The sequence below is a fragment of the Schistocerca piceifrons genome, chromosome 1, assembly GCF_021461385.2.
Source record: "Schistocerca piceifrons isolate TAMUIC-IGC-003096 chromosome 1, iqSchPice1.1, whole genome shotgun sequence".
NCBI classification, from domain to species: Eukaryota; Metazoa; Arthropoda; class Insecta; order Orthoptera; family Acrididae; genus Schistocerca; species Schistocerca piceifrons.
Genome location: NC_060138.1, coordinates 657,767,273 through 657,783,765, shown reverse-complemented (window position 1 = coordinate 657,783,765; position 16,493 = coordinate 657,767,273). Strand labels below are relative to the sequence as shown.

General features: G+C 36.7%; 1 protein-coding gene across 1 annotated transcript in view; it reads left to right on the top strand.

Moving 5' to 3' along the window:
• The window catches only part of LOC124805426 (myosin-I heavy chain), an 804,788-nt gene extending 792,100 nt beyond the window's left edge, over positions 1–12,688 (top strand). The window contains exons 34-35 of the mRNA XM_047265991.1: positions 1,337–1,540; positions 7,305–12,688. Of these exons, the coding sequence (XP_047121947.1) occupies positions 1,337–1,540; positions 7,305–7,469 (369 nt within the window). The 3' untranslated portion in view covers positions 7,470–12,688. The remainder of the gene's footprint in view (positions 1–1,336; positions 1,541–7,304) is intronic.
• Positions 12,689–16,493: the final 3,805 nt, after the last annotated feature.

Below are 16,493 nucleotides of genomic sequence, written 5' to 3'. Positions count from 1 at the left end.
CCATTTCAATATAGATCATCAGTGGTTTGCCTGTATGATTTCTTCTAAAGGCCATGCAGATTTCCTTCATCATCCCCATCCAACTGAGATGGCATTCTATTTCTAGTGGCCTTAACACTGAGAGTTAAACTCTAGCATATATGCTTAGCCCCTAGAAGCTGTGGTTCTCTGCAATTACAGTGTTTTAAAAGCACTTTTGTTCTCATTTCTTTTGGTTTCTATACCTCTCTAAATATTGAATTATAATTACAATGTCATAAAAATGTCCTTTTAAATTTTTCAAATCACTTGATAGTTGGAAAAACCAATGAGAATTTGCTGCTCAAGCTTCTTCGTTTCTCTCAAAACTTGGCTTTCTCTTACATTGCATTCACATGGCTGATTCAATGTAAATGCATTGTCTTTCATTTCCATCTCTTTTTGTGTTAATCCAGTTGTATTTTCATTTTTTCTCCCTTCCTTCAGCCTTGGAAGGCTGCTTTCCATCTACCATGATGAATTTAAATCATATTGCATTGTTTCTTCATTTATGATTACTACAGATTTGCAATCCTATGTAAATTGCTCTGGAATCTAACCTTGAACAGAGTAGTGCATATCCAGTCATTAGGAAAGAAAAATATTTAAACAACTGGTACAAATGTTTGTTATACTCTTAATATTTGCTATACACATACTGTCCAACATAATAAGTGCAGAAGCTGCTGTGGTGGTGTTTTATTTTTATTTTTTACTTATTTATTTTTTTATTTTTATTTTTTCCAGTTAATAGATCCCATCAACTGTGGAGAAAGCTCTTTCTTTCAGCCATTATTCTATTGTCTTTCTGAACTTATTTTCAACTGCCTCATCCCACTTGCTAATTTCTTAATGTAATGTTTTCCTCCATGCGGAAGGTTTTCATTTTTTAAATTTTTTTAGTCCAGGGAATATTCACCGAGTTACTGCTCTTCATTCTTTAACAGTTGATATGTGACCTTGTATTATGCTCATCCTAAGTGATCTTAGTGTGCACAAAGATGTGAAATATTTATAGAATCTGAATAATCTGTATTTAAATTTAATAAAATGTTCTGTTCACATAATCGAAGTAAATGTAGTGGCCAAGAATGTCATGCCTGCAGAACTAATCACCAACCAAATGACCAGGAAGGCCTAAGATTTGTGTACATGGGCAGTGAACTGCTATCCAGATGAAACAAAATTGGCAACAAAATTACTAAAAAGAGATCCAAATATTCTAGAATTTATAACCATCTTACTTGATAAACAGCATACTTATTTTGTTTTTTCAAACATTAATACTGCAAATTTATGTTTTCTTTGTGTATTTCAGCAATCTTTCACTTCTAACTGGCCCCGTGTACTATGGCTTGCTGTTGATCAAGTAGGGTTACATCTTTTGGAGCACCGGTCTCGCAATGCTCTCTGCACATACGAATATGACAGCATACTTAGTTACAGCCCAGCTCTCAATTGCCTTATGATAATCACAGGAAGTGAGAAGAAACAAAGCAAGATCATCCTCACTACATCTCAGGTTAGTTACAATGAAATTTTTATTCTCTCTACAACCTATATTAAGGATTCAAAGGAAACAAGGAAACATGAAATATTTTATTCTCTCTGAGGTCTGTATGAAGGATTCAAAAAGAAACCAGAACATATGAGGTGCTGAAAACCATAAAGTACTAAATGCACTGTTATCAATTTTTAGATTGCAGCTTGTATGCATGCTTCTGACATTTGTTGATCTTACTGTGAAAAAGCTTTAAAATATGTGCCGACTAAGTTCACACTCGGCACAGTGGCTGATGGGAGCATTTATAAATGAGAATGCCTTTACAGTCACTCTCACAACCACTGTGCTGAGTATCAACTTAGCTTGTGCCTATAGGATCTATATCTGCAGCCCTATAGTGCACATATGAACATTCATGAAAAGCTGTCTCACCAATTTCTCAGATATTCATTTCCATATGGGCCCAAAGCACAAAGCATAATTTTGGTGGTCTATGCTGCTCAATTGTTATCAAGGCTTGACAACATAATTTAATGTCTACATCATGTATGTAGTAGTAATAGTTCATAATCGGATGTTTATCAGCAGTTTTATATGTTTATCAGCAGTTTTATCTGAACCTCAAGCCACAGAATGTGCATAACTAAAATGATGATCTTTAAATAGGCCATAAATGTGCATGTGGCACATTTACTATCTGTTTTTTATGTTCTGGTTCTAGTTTTGCATTAATTATAGAGTTTACAACTGTCAAAAGACACCATTGTCACTAGCCTATATACAAATTTTTGTGAATTAACATAAATAATGAATATGGTCCTAAATAAACATAAAGTGGGTACATTATTTTTTTCATAGGAAATATAGGATGTTGAGACTTGGTTGAAAAACAATACAGACCTGTTTTCTGCAAACATCTATTTTTTCTCAAAACATTGTCCCTGTGTTTTGGGCTCTTATGTTCCTCAGTGCATCAGATATTTCCAGCTGGTGAATGTGGGCTCTCATCTCTTACAGTGGAGTATAACAAAAGTAGTGACTATATTAAGCAACCTTTGAGTGAAAATATAATTACAAAAAATGTACAAAATCAATGCAATAGCTCACAGCAATGCTGTTGGTGAATATTGTAAAATACAGCTAATATTTTGACAAGCAACTCCCCAGTCATTCTCCAGACAAGAACTGCAGCATGACTGACTTGTGCTGGGTAAATCAAACCCACAGTTGGCAAGATTCCACCACTGCAATCAGTATAACAGTACATATGTGAATGCAACGAGATATTGCAGTCGCTTAGGACATTAGCCAAAAGGGGATAGCTTCTACTAAAATGTCAGTCATAGTAAACACTAATATTCTGAGGAAAGAGTGATGCTTATTCACACTCTCTTTTGCTTCAGGTGTTAATTTAATCTCCATAGACTCATAGGTTACCTGTGAATACTATCCCAGTAGATACACCAGAAAACTAGTATGAAAACTTTAACCATCATATCTAGCTATTGGTCATGATGCATTTCATGTCTTTAGAATGAGTGCCTGTCAAAATATCAACTGTATTTGATGATTTTATTTGGCTGCATTCCCATGAGCTAGTTCGGCAATCTATGTGATGTGATAAGCTTAGAGTTCACTAACCAAAATTGTTTACGTAGTAAACAGACTGGAGCTTTTTATCAAATATTTGAGCAGAGCAAAAACAAGACTCCTTGTAAATTACACAATGAGTTCTTTTCCAGATTTTCATAGCCAAAAAAAAGTGGAAAATTGACAAATGGGGTATTGAACTGACCAATGTGAGGCCTGGTTTTGCAAAAACATATTAAATTTCTTGAAAGTATTCAGGGTAAATAAGAAAAACATATTGGTGATTTGAGGGAAAATTGACATATTTCACAAGCAGCTACTGTTAGCTATGTAAATGAAGTGTAAAAAATTCCTCTCTTCAAGGCCTAGCAACCCTGTACATAAAAATTTGGAAAGGTGCAATATTTAACTGTCAAAAATACTTCCATCAAATCAAGAACTAAATTCAGGACATTCTAGAACAGAAGACGCTAGGAAAGCAAATGATGTATCTAAAAAATCTTGCTTTCTAACAAAATTTTGAAATTAAAAACAATGGAAAAATGGATGAGTGTTTAGTAAAAGATTTGGCTTAAAAGTAAGAAATGAAGTAGATTAGAGGTTCTTTTGATATACCTTTGAATGATGCTGAAAATCATGTACAGCAGCTGAGGTGTCAATTGAAAATTTAGAAGTTCCATTTTTTTCTTAAGAGTCCTAGAATTTTAAAGAGTGGTAGGTAATATTTGTCTGGTGGGTTAGGTAGACTGTGCAATGTGATGTTGTGTGGCCTTGGTGGCATATTGTTATCATATTTGGCCGAAGGTGTAAAAAAATTCCAAAAATTTTTCAGTCTCAGAAATTTTCAATAGAGAATCCTTTAGGTATCAGAAAGAGAGTGAGCATTTTCAGTTTTCTGTATGTGATTTTGAGCATCATTCAAAGGTGCATCAAATGTTTCCCTAACCTATTTTTAATTAATTAATTAATGCAAAACTAGAACCAGAACATAAAGAACAGATAGTAAATGCACCACATGCACATTTATAAAAAAGAATAGATAATAGGACCATTAAAAACATGTAGTTACCAATTTATAGGAGATGGTGGAAATGGTAGCAATGGACATCTAAACATTGCTGACTTCATGTGATGATATTACCAGCAACACACTGTGATTCTGCAGGTGCAATGTTCTTAATTTCTGTAGTAGTGTTCTGTTTAAGATCGTCTGTTGTATGATGATTGTCAGCATACACTTTGCTTTTTAGTGTGCTCCATAAATAAAAATTACATGTTGTTAAGTCTGCGGACTTTGGGAGCCAGAGGCCTCTACTGACAAGTCTGCCTTCAGGGAACACATTAGTGATGTGGGCCATACTTAGCTTGGATGTGTGAACGATTGCTCCACCTTGTTGGAAGATTGCGTACAGCTTTCCTGCATCTCTTAATTGTGCACAGAAAGAGTCAAAGATCTCTAGATATCTGGCACTGTTTAAGGTGTAATTGAAAAATGTGGGGTGAATAATTTGTATGCCGGACAATACACACCAAACATCTGTCTTCTCTGAACGGAGAGATTCTTCATGCAGAATATGTGGGTTGTCCTGCGACCAGTATTTGCAAATCTGGGAGTTTATGTACCCAGACAAATGACACCACTAGACCTCATCTGAGATGAAGTAAAGGAAGGGGTCCAAGTAACCATTAACAATTGCTGTTAATAACCAGTTACAATAATGAACTCTTGTTTCTTGATCCCCACATTTCAATTCTTGCACCACTCTCGCATGATAGGCTTTTAATTTTATATCTTTTAGTACGCAATGGCACAGTGTACGAGGTACGCCAACCTGCTGTGATAACCTCTTTACCAACTTGCAGGTACATATCATATAATGTCCATGTGAATTCTGTCTAGAGTTTCAGTGGTTCTCACTGTCAGTTGTGTATTCCTCTGCAGATTCTGAATGGATCCTACAGCCCTCTATTTCTTGTACTGATCTTGAATAGTGCTGATTGTGGGGAGATTACCACCAGCACACTTCGCTTGAAAGACTTCTTTACATTCCTTGACTAGAGCCTGTCTTTATGTAACACTCCACAATATCAGTGCACTGTTCTAATGCAAACTGCCCCATTTCTGTACAATTCAACAATTGCACTAAACTTTACAATAAAGTGCAGTGTATCCAACTTTTAAGACGGTATTGCCACTTCACAAGCAATTCAACTAGGGATGATTAACCGGAAGGTGAGGCATACCAATTTTGTGTGGGACACACTGTATACTGCACCATAGCTATAAATTTCTGTTTTTGTGAGTGACAGAAAAAAAATTATTTTGTTTCATCACCTGCATACTACACTGTGCAATACAGTTAAAGGCTCTCTTTTTTTTTAAACCCTATAATTGTCTCCCATTGCAATGTAGAAGTTTGAAACTTGGCTTAAAGGTGCCTGCAACCTTCCTCTGTAATGGTGCAAAAGCATTGTGCTCTGAGACTTGGTTGGTGATGCTTCAGACAGCAAGGTGTCAACACTTGTGAAAAAAAAGGCCAAGTTAAAGAGTTCATGTGAGGTGTAAGGTCAGCTAATGATGTCATATTAACTCCTCAGTTCTGCTCAGTGTCACTGTGGACATGTCATATGATGGGAAGGTCATTAATCCCATCATACATTTCACCCCTTCTTCTGAGGTCTCTGCAATGGAACTCAGAACTGCAACGTACAGTGCTGAAATCAAGTGGTTTTATTATGCTAAGGAAAATCTTTCAAACAAACCATCACTCAGAATCAACATGAAATTACTTCAGAAGATGGCATAAAGGGTGACAATGAAACTACCCCTCCCTTGGGGCATTCATTCCCACAGATTCTGTGATCAAAAACAACAGCTCACAGTGTGATGAGCAGCACCAAAATGTTCTTGACAATATTCAACTCTGCTAACAACCCCTGGATGATTCAACCCTTCTCTAGGGACACTGTGGGGCTGCAGCCCCACCGAACATGATCTGACACCTTTGAGGTTCTGTCTTTGCTCTGGTATACATGGTGGAACCACTAGTGATCATTCAAAACCATTTGATAATCTCTGAATGTGATCTGAAGCAGTACAGGTTGTTTGTGCTTTTTCAGTCCTGTTTCACACCCACCTGTGGTACAACAACACAGGCCTGCAACACTGACACGTGTGAATAAAACTGGAAATGGTCCCTCTCAGAACCATCCACGCATCTTTGTTGAACACTTTACAAATGTATCTCACAGAGACTTCAACACCTATTCAGGTTGCTGTTGCGCTTGCGTCTGCTTATGGACATGCGGAATCTAAGCCATGTCGAATGGGTTGTATGCCCCCAGGTGCTAGAGCAGCAGCAGAGCATCACTCTGTACATGTACATTTCTAAGTGCTCAGCAAATATAGGTGGTTGGTACTGAGAGTGTTGACAAACTGATGGTCCTATAGTGACACTTTGCTGTTTTGTGCACACATGTCAATATTGTGTGTCCCTCTGATCAAGCTACAGGAGTGCTGAGAAACCATAAACACCTTTTGCTGTTTCGGATCACATTCAGATTTTGTCAAATGATTTTGAACAGTCCCTAGTGGTTCCGGTCTGCACACGAGAGCAAAAATTGTGGTCATGCTGCAATCCAAGCAGGTCGGATCATGTTCAGTAGGGCTGCAGCCCACAATTTCCTTAAAAAAGCAATGAATTGATTGGGAGGGAAAATCGCACGCTGTCAAGATCATCATCCTGTTGGTCAACACATTGTGAACTATCATTTTGACTGCAAAATGTGTGGAAATCAATGTACCAAGGGAAGGGGTGATTTCATTGACACCTTTTATGCCACCTCTTGGGGCCTTTTTGCATCGTTTCTGAGTGTTGGTGTGTCTGAAATGTTATCCTTGGCCACCCATAATTAAACTGCATGATTTCAGGGGCGAAATGTGGGTGAGACAGGGTGTGATGACCTTCACATCGTTTCACACATCCATGGTGGCGCTGCACACGATTACGGGGTTTCAAAAAAGTGGCCCTTCAATTGTGTTGCACATTGTACATATCTTTGCATCTGTATCTCTCCTCGGAGCATCCAGTTATCCAATTCAATAAACATAATATTTCAAATAGTTTAAGTCTTTTAACCTTGAGAATATTCATTCATCAATTGTCATACATTGTTTCTTTTTTGCTTTCAGGCATTCCAAATAGCAAATCTCATACGGGAGTACACTGAGGTCTTGCATTCTCCACAGGAAGTTCAACTACGTGGTGAAAATGTTAACCGCAAATCAAGAGTCTCAAGCCGGCCTGTCAGCATTCTACATAAATCTGTCCCCAGTATAGATGCTGTTGTTTCGTAGTATGTCAACAAGAAGTATAACATGCACTTCACAGCCAGATAATGGCTGCAAATAAATAAATGCTAGAAATTCCATAACGTGCCCTGTCAGTACTGATGTTCTGCTGAGTTATTCCATGTTTGCTTTATTCCTTTTCTTCTTTTCATCTACTGAGCATTCCAGGAACAGTCTGCAATGCTGTTTTCAACAAAGCTGTTGTTTTTATGTTGTTTAAATTTGTAGTAATTTATTATTTTTGTAAGTGAACTGACACATAATTTTATTACCTTTTGATGTGCTGCATATACAAAATCAAACTGTTTTCATATTTGGCTTTTTATTGTTGTGAGATCAGTAGATGTGCACTCAGAAGTAATGTGCATCATACTCTTCTGGCTGTCTTCTCACAGTTTGTTTTCACAATGAAAATTGGTTACTAAAATCAAATAAAGTTTTCAAGCTCTACAATGTGTACTGAAAAGATAATATATGTCAAGCAACAATGAAGTGCAAATAGAATACAAGAATTGTTTATCAGTATTGGCAGCAGTTGAATTCCTTACCGCAAAGGAGAAAAGAAGACTTGTGTAATTACTTTAAACCTTTGTCCCTTTAATGACATTAATTTTTGTGTGTTCCATAAACTATCCATGTATTACACACCATACTATCGCAATACTTAAACTGAGAATAGGTGCTAAGTTAATTTCAGTATTTCTTTTAATTACATGGAAGTTCTGTTGCTGACAAGTGTTCTTTGGATTTTGAGATAATAGCTCCCAAGCTTTATCTGGAAGTGATATTTTGTAATAACATAACATTCATATTGTGAAGTGTTGCAGGAATGTATATAGCTCTGACAAGGTGACAAATGTACAAAGTCCTAACAAATGAGAATTTATAACAAGTTTTGTTTTTATGTTGTATTTGAGTTTAGTGCGTACTAGACAACCCTGTTATAAATTATTTGTATAGTTGCAGAATATGTAAATATCTGGATGGTCCTTATGAATGAATATTTTAAATCTTCACATACCTGAGAAAAATTCAGTGTGTACCATTTACATACAGTATAGCTAATACCAATGGTTCTGAAGTGTACAATATGAAATTAATAATCACACTGTCATGTATTCAGACTCTTTTTCAATGTATTGAAATGTCATAAACTTGATTTTAAAGGAGCGGATATAATTATGTTGTTCTGAGACATTAAAAAATTAATTCCTATTGAAAATGTAATATTTTATAATGTTCTTGGTGAAGACTGAATATGTGGCCCAATGGGGACGACTGTACAGTAACATTAAAATTATGTAACAGTATTATTAGTGTTATTATTTTAATATGAAGGTACAAGCTCAGATATAATTGGATTAACACTCCTATAATGTATGATTCATTGACTGTGTCCATGGGAAGATGGGAAGTTTCATCAGCATATAACTGCATAAATGTGCTAGTCTAGTCCTTACATGCTGTACATGGTAAGAAAAAAGTTAATATATTGTGCATCCCTAGCTTAAGTATTTATTTTTAAATACTTTCTTATCAGTAGATGTAAAATTTTATAAAGTGTGTTATTCATGACAACATATTTTCTTTTATATTTAGTTGAGTACAGTACAGTGTACTGATAGTAACTAAACAAAGGCAAGACATATTGTTTAACTTGTTTTAAAGGACTAGTGGTGATATTGTAACTCTCATTTTCTGTTAGACACTTATTGACATTAGTGTACTGTATCCTCATTCATTTCCACAATCTGTGGAAGATCATTGAAAGAGACTGGTTAGCTGATCAAGTTTTATATAAGGATGTGGATCACATTTGAAATCAACAATCATTAGTACTTGCCTTCCAGTCTTTCAGTAAACATGGACCAATGTTGTGTTTTATTGCTGCAGTATGTAGACTTAAAATGATAAGTTTATTTAACTACTTGTAATGTATTTCATCAGTGCTCCTATACAGTTCTTGTACATCTTTAGTGTTTGTAATAGAGTTTAAGGTTACATCTTGTGAGACAATTAAGTCACATCTGAAAGTTTGGCCTTATAACTGTGTGTCGGAAATTATGCACAAATCAGTATTAATTTTGTGAACTGATCTTTCACAATTTTTACACAGGGGGAAAACTATAGGTACATTGACAGTACAAATTACAGGACTGTTTGAAGCACTGATATGGTAAGTTACAATAACAATTTTCTTCATTGCGAGAACAGTTTTACCAGTTCAGTTAAGGAGACACGCCTAAATTGCCATGAAAAATGTTCTTGAACTGTGCCTTAAATTTATTATTACTTTCACTGTTACAAATTCTTCAGCTTGTCTAATGCTGTCTCCACCTTCCTGTCTTTATCAAATTTTGTGGTTGAATTTCCTCACTGTTTATTTGCTTCTTGAAAATCCAGATAAAATAGGAACAATAAAGATTGTGGGCATCTGACTGGTTTTTAGTTTGTGAATAATTAACGGAGGTCAAGTACTCAATTATTAGAATATCAGTCTGTTTCATGTAACTACAACAATGATGCATTTTTCTTCCTCTTCCTTAATCCTTGTTCTTAAATTTAAAACAAAATTATTTGTCATGTGCTTTTGCTACAACAATATGTAGTTCATATTTTTATGTAAATATAATTTGGTTTGTAATTTAGATGCATGAGGAAGTAACAAACATAGTATGGCTGAGGTAGCATACTCACTTGTTAATTACGGCTTAACCAGCGCATTTCATAAAATTTTCTAGGGTGAAATTGTTACAGATTATGTGGATCAGCTTGAAGAGCTAAAGAATTACTAACTATCAATTGTTCATATTCCATTTTTGATTGTGGAGCTCCTATAGTATTGCAAAATCAGTATACAGTATTGCTCTTCTGCTGACCTGCCCCCCCCCCCCCCCCCCCCCACACACACACACACTCCTTTGTCCCCACTATCACTTTATTTCTTCTTCCTTTTACCACATACACCATTTTTTTCAACTGAGAACAAAGTTGTAATCATCAGAACAATTATTTTTAGGTTCTTTGTCCCCACTATCACTTTATTTCTTCTTCCTTTTACCACATACACCATTTTTTTCAACTGAGAACAAAGTTGTAATCATCAGAACAATTATTTTTAGGTTCAGCTATCAAATTTTACAGTGAAAATTCCTTTGAGTGAAATTCTGCTGTTCTGTTTTAAAAATCATTTCAGACTTTTTTAATTAGGTTTTCTTCAAGTATACTGTGTTTGTTGCCAAATAAAACTGTACATTGTTTAAGGTACTGGGAGGACTGGGGTACAATTCCTTTCTCAATTCAGGCTTATAATCCATCTCTAATTAGCTCATCATCGACAGGATGTTAAATTTCAAACTCCATTTTAATTTTATTTTGAAGATGTGTGGACGTGCACATCAGAGAACGTACCAAACCTTTGATGATATCAACAACTGTTGTACGAGACATCATCAAAGTCTGCAAAAAAAATTTAAAGATCCATTCAATTCATATATTACACGTCCATTACGTAAATAAAATACTCTGCTTGCCTCTTGACTGTTTCTACCCTACAGCTTGTTGGATGAAACTGAATGTTAAAAATCACAGGCCAGTAAGGCAGTTACCCAATTTCCCCAGCAACTGTATTTTACACAAATCTCATTTGCTTCCCCAGTCCCCCTTGGTATTTTATTTTGATATGTAGCTGCAGTTTAAATGTTAGACTGAAAATTTGCAGCAAAATATGACCTCTCTGGCACCTGCTTTCCTTCCATGTACTCAAGTTCTTTTTTTTTTAGGCTCCGTAAAATTACAAAATAAATGGAACAGTTCATAATTGAGTAACATTCTACTCTTTGACATCCTTGACCAATCTAGTAAACTTTACATTCTTTTACTGGAGGTGCCCAAATATGCATGAGAATTGAGAACACTTTCCTGTCTTGATCAACTTTGTTGGCGCACTATTTCTCATCTTTCTTTCATTAATCATGTGTCTTATTGATTCATTTTGCTGTTGAGCTTTTCCTTCAATTCACTTTGAGCTGCATACACAATCAAGTTCCATATACAGTAAAAACATACTTTATTTTCAGGATTTAAAATATGCAGAGAAATGTATTCTTTTTTATCAAGGAAATCAACTGGAACAGTTAAAATTATATGAAGTGCCTTTCATATCATTTTACTTTATTAGCAAGGTACCAATCAACAGTAGCACATGATAGCTCTTTGACATTTCTAGTTACATACCATGTGCAAGATGAATAAGATGAATTTCTTACACACACAACCTGCAGATAAGACTTCTTAGATTAGCTATTTTTATATCATAACAGTAAAACAAACAGGTACAAATTTTCTGCATCTCTTGTAAAAACTGTCATTTCTGAAAAAAGCACGTAATGGTTGTAGGCTTGGAAAACTGTCACACCCTGGAAATCCTTATCTCAGTTCATTTTCTTTGAGTGGTAGAAAATATATTTTATACTTATTTCTACTCATAGCTACAAATATTTCTTACATAGCATTCCATGGGATTGTAATTGTATAATTATTCAGAAAATGATAGTACCACGATTGTTGAACACAGGTTATGGAGTCACTGAACTGGAAACTGATTCTCTGCATCTTTGTGTGTATCATACTTTAATTATTATTTCAGTAATGTCGTAAAAATGCCACTCCATACCTTAGTTTCAAGGGATGCTTTACCACCATAGCACGTAGCACAATGTCACATGCTGATTTTTCTACTAGATATCTGTATTTTTCTTTGCTTGTAAGAAAAATAGCTCCAGTTTCATTACTATCTGTAATCACAATTTTTGTTTGTTAAAACAGAAAAGGAAAATTGACGAACCATGTATAGATCTGACACTGTTCTGTGTGGAGTGGTGACGCTATAGGTGCTACTATGCGTAATAATTTTAATGTATTGCACATTGAAGATTTTACTATTGACTCACTTAGCTTTGTACATGTGTATAATACATTTGTGTGTGAGAGAGGATGACTATGTTCTTGTTATTTTAGAACTGTTATCTGTTGCCATCTGAGCATATGTGGACATTGTTATTTTGCCTCAATTCTCTTGAAGCACAAGCTTAAGTCTGTGATTTGTAAATGTAGGTGGCTGTAAGAAGAATGTTGGATCAGATCAATTTGTAACATTTATATGATGGTCGTTTTATGATACCAATTTTATTTGTATTTATAAATAAATAATTTGTGCATATAAACATTGGAATTTATGACTCCAGACATTGCTTCTGGTTCCTTCCATTGCCTACTGAAGTATACTACACTTTGTAAAGATTAGGGGAAAATTTTGGCTTAAATGGGTATGGTATAGAAGTTACTTGTTTTGCTCAATTTATTGATCCGAACAAGACTATGATCAACAGCAACAAGAAAGAACTATGTATGGGGTTGTTATTCAAGATCTGATTGTATCAGTTTGTTGTTGTGGTCTTCAGTCCAGAGACTGATTTGGTGCAGCTCTCCATGTTACTCTATCCTACCACAAGCTTCTTCATCCCAGAGTAACTGCTGCAACCTACATCCTTCTGAACCTGCTTTTCATCTCTTGGTCTCCCTCTATGATTTTTACTCTCCAATACTAAATTGGTGATCCTTTGATGCCTCAGAAGGTGTCTTTGTGTTTATCATACTTTGATTATTATTTCAGTAATGTCGTAAAAATGCCACTCCATACCTTAGTTTCAATGGATGTGTTACACCATAGCAAGTAGCACAATGTCACATGCTAATTTTTCTAGTAGATATTCTGTATTTTTCTTTGCTTGTGAGCAAGTCGGGTTGTGCCACAAATTCCTCTTCTCCCCAATTCTGTTCAGCACCTCGTCATTAGTTATGTGCTCTACCCATCTAATCTTCAGCATTCTTCTGTAGCATCTCATTTCAAAAGCTTCTATTCTCTTCTTGTCTAAACTATTTATTGTTCATGTTTTGCTTCCATACATGACCACACTCCATACAAATACTTTCAGAAAAGACTTCCTGACACTTAAATCTATACTTGTTCATTTCAGTTTATACTGCTATTAAATTCTGTAGGAGTAAAGGAGACCCCTCACAAACAACAACTTTGCTAGCTTTTGGAAGAAATCCTTTAACAATATGAAGTAGGAACACACGCTCTCTCTCTCTCTCTCTCTCTCTCTCTCTCTCTCTCTCTCTCTCTCTCTCTGTACAACGAGTGTGATGAATGCGTCCGTAAGTATTTTTACTCTAGCTCATTAAAGGTTTTCCTCCAAAAGCTAGCAAAGAGTTTTCTTTGCTTTTTGTGCACCTTTCAGCAACTCATTGCCTCTGCTATTCACTCCTATAAGTAAAATGTATACATTCTACCAGAGCTTTCCTTACTATATCTATATTGTTACTAGCCTTTTACCCACAGCTTCACCTGTGTAAGTATATGTTACATATACTGCACACATCTCCTCTTTCTCACTCTGTCCACCTTCTATGTCTCCCCATCACAGTGGGAGGCAGGTGGTTCTTACACCTACAGTACTTCTTTCCAGACAGTAAAGTGTTGATGAGTACAAAGTTTAGTTTAATTGATCCAGTGGTTTAAGAGGTGTGGAACATACACACCTACACCCATTTTTATAATATACTAGCATTTTCCACAAGGAATCACCCACAGATGCTTTTGAAACATATATTGAATACACCTCCTCCTCCTCCTCTTTCTCCTCCTATGTATCCCCTCCTCCCCACTCCCTCTGTCTCTTCATCTCCTCCACCACTCTCTCTGTCCATTTACTCCTCCTCGTCCCTCTTTCCATCTGTGCCTCTCTCTCTTTCTTTTCTATCTGTCCACCACCCCTCTATACCTCGCACCTGCCTCATTCATCTCTCTCTCTCTCCTCTCCTCCCTCTGCCATTTCCGCCTACCCCTCAAACTGTTGACCCTCTCTATCCGTCCCCAGCCATAATCCTCAGCTTGTGTAAAAAAAATGAAATGAGTGAGTGGCATCGTTGGCCAGCAGGCCCATATTCAGGGAAGTTCAGCCGCCAAGTGCAAGTCTTATTTCATTCAACATCACATTGGGTGACTTGCGCGCCACTGATGAGGATGAAATAATGAGGAGGACAACAAAACACCCAGTCCTCGAGCGGAAAATATCTCCAACCCGGCTGGGAATCGAACCTGGGCTCGCTTGCATGGGAGGTGAGCATGTTACCACCCAGCTAAGCAGGTGGACCAGTATGTGTAGTCCCTGCAATACAGTTCAATAAAGTAGACTAATACTACTCACACAACACACCTGTCATGCAGGACAGGCTGTCCAGCAGGGGCTTGAAAATCATTTATTTGCCTATGATGTACAGATTGCCAGGCATTGCAGATGAAAAAAGCCAATACTACTACAACACAACATGCCTGTCATGCAGAACGACAGCCTACACGCCGAACCTGGAAAACTGTTTCTTGTCCCTGAAATGTAAGCCACACTGCAAAGCAGGTTGATTTGGCAGGCGGTTACTGTTCCCACACAACATGCTTGTTGTGTAGGGCAGCCTATATGCTTGGGGCTGGTAAAAAAACATTTTTTTCTGTACCTCCGCTCCTGTTGGAGCTAAGAGGCTATAAACCCTGATACTCATGAGGCCTGCTGTTTCTGTCTGTGCCAAATCTGGTTGAAATTGTTCCAGGGGTTAGGGAGGAGATCCCAGACAGGACAGTCGTTCTCTGTCAAAACTGGCATTTCCTTACTTTATTGACTTTGAAGTTATCCAAAATCATTCATTTTTAAAGGTATCTCTGTACTATACAGCACCTCAAAACAACAAGTAAGACATTGTAGTGATAATTAAAATGGCTATTTTTTCATTGTTATATAGTATAAGGAGTCAATCCCCACAGTTGAATGGGCAGCATGTCTGACTGCCATGTGCCAGGGAGTAATGGAACAGGGTACACTCATGCCTCATCATGCAAAATCAGCATCTACAATCATGAGAAGCATCTGCTCCAAGGTCTGGAAAGCTGAAAACTGTTGGGAAAGTGGCGTGCTGTCATCATGCCCCTCCATTCTGCATCTAAATGACACCATATGTCAGAGAAAGACACAGCGGCCAGTTGGCATCACACACTCACAGGACCTGATCGTGAAGTTTAAATTTGGGAAAGGCAAGCACTCAATTGCAAAAGATTGATGGATGGTGCTGACACTCACTTAACAGTTCACAAAAATCACTGTTGTTAAGTGCCTGGCAGAGTGTTCATCGAACAACCTTCACGTCATTTTTTTACCGTTCCACGCGAACAGCACTTGGAAAAACAAACGCTTAAATCTTTTTGTGTGAACTCTAAATTCCCTTATTTTATTACAGTGATCATTTCTCCCTATGTACGAGGAGACAATTGGTGGTTGAAATTTCATGAAAAAAATCACACTTCAGTGGAAAATGCCTTTGTTGTAATGATTGTCACCCCAACTTGTGTATCATGCCTTTGTTTTAATGACTGTCACCCCAACATATATATAATATGCATGACACTCTCTCCTCTATTTTGTATAATACAAAACAAGCTGTCCTCGGTCAGTCCTATCTGATACAGATCACACACTGTACAGCAGTACTACAGAAGAGGATGGACAGGCATAGAGTAGACAGTGTCTTTCATAGACCTGTTGCATGCTCTAAGTGTTCTTTTCACTATTTAGAGTTAATTGCTACTTTTCACACCATTCAGTTACCTTGTCTAAATCACTTGGCAACTGGTTTTGATCTTCTGATGGCAAACAATCTAAAAGGACTGTTCATATTGTCTCCTAAATCATTTATATAGATTAGGTACAGCTGAGGGCCTATAACACTTCCTTGTGGAGAATAGGATGTCACTTCTATTTTATTCGACGACTTTCAGCCAGTTACTATGAACTGTGACCTTTCCAACAGGAAATCACAAATCCAGTTGCACAGCTGAGACATTATAGGCACCCAATTTGATTATAAATCACTTGTGGGGAGTGGTGTCAAAAGCCTTCTGGAAATCTAGAAATATGG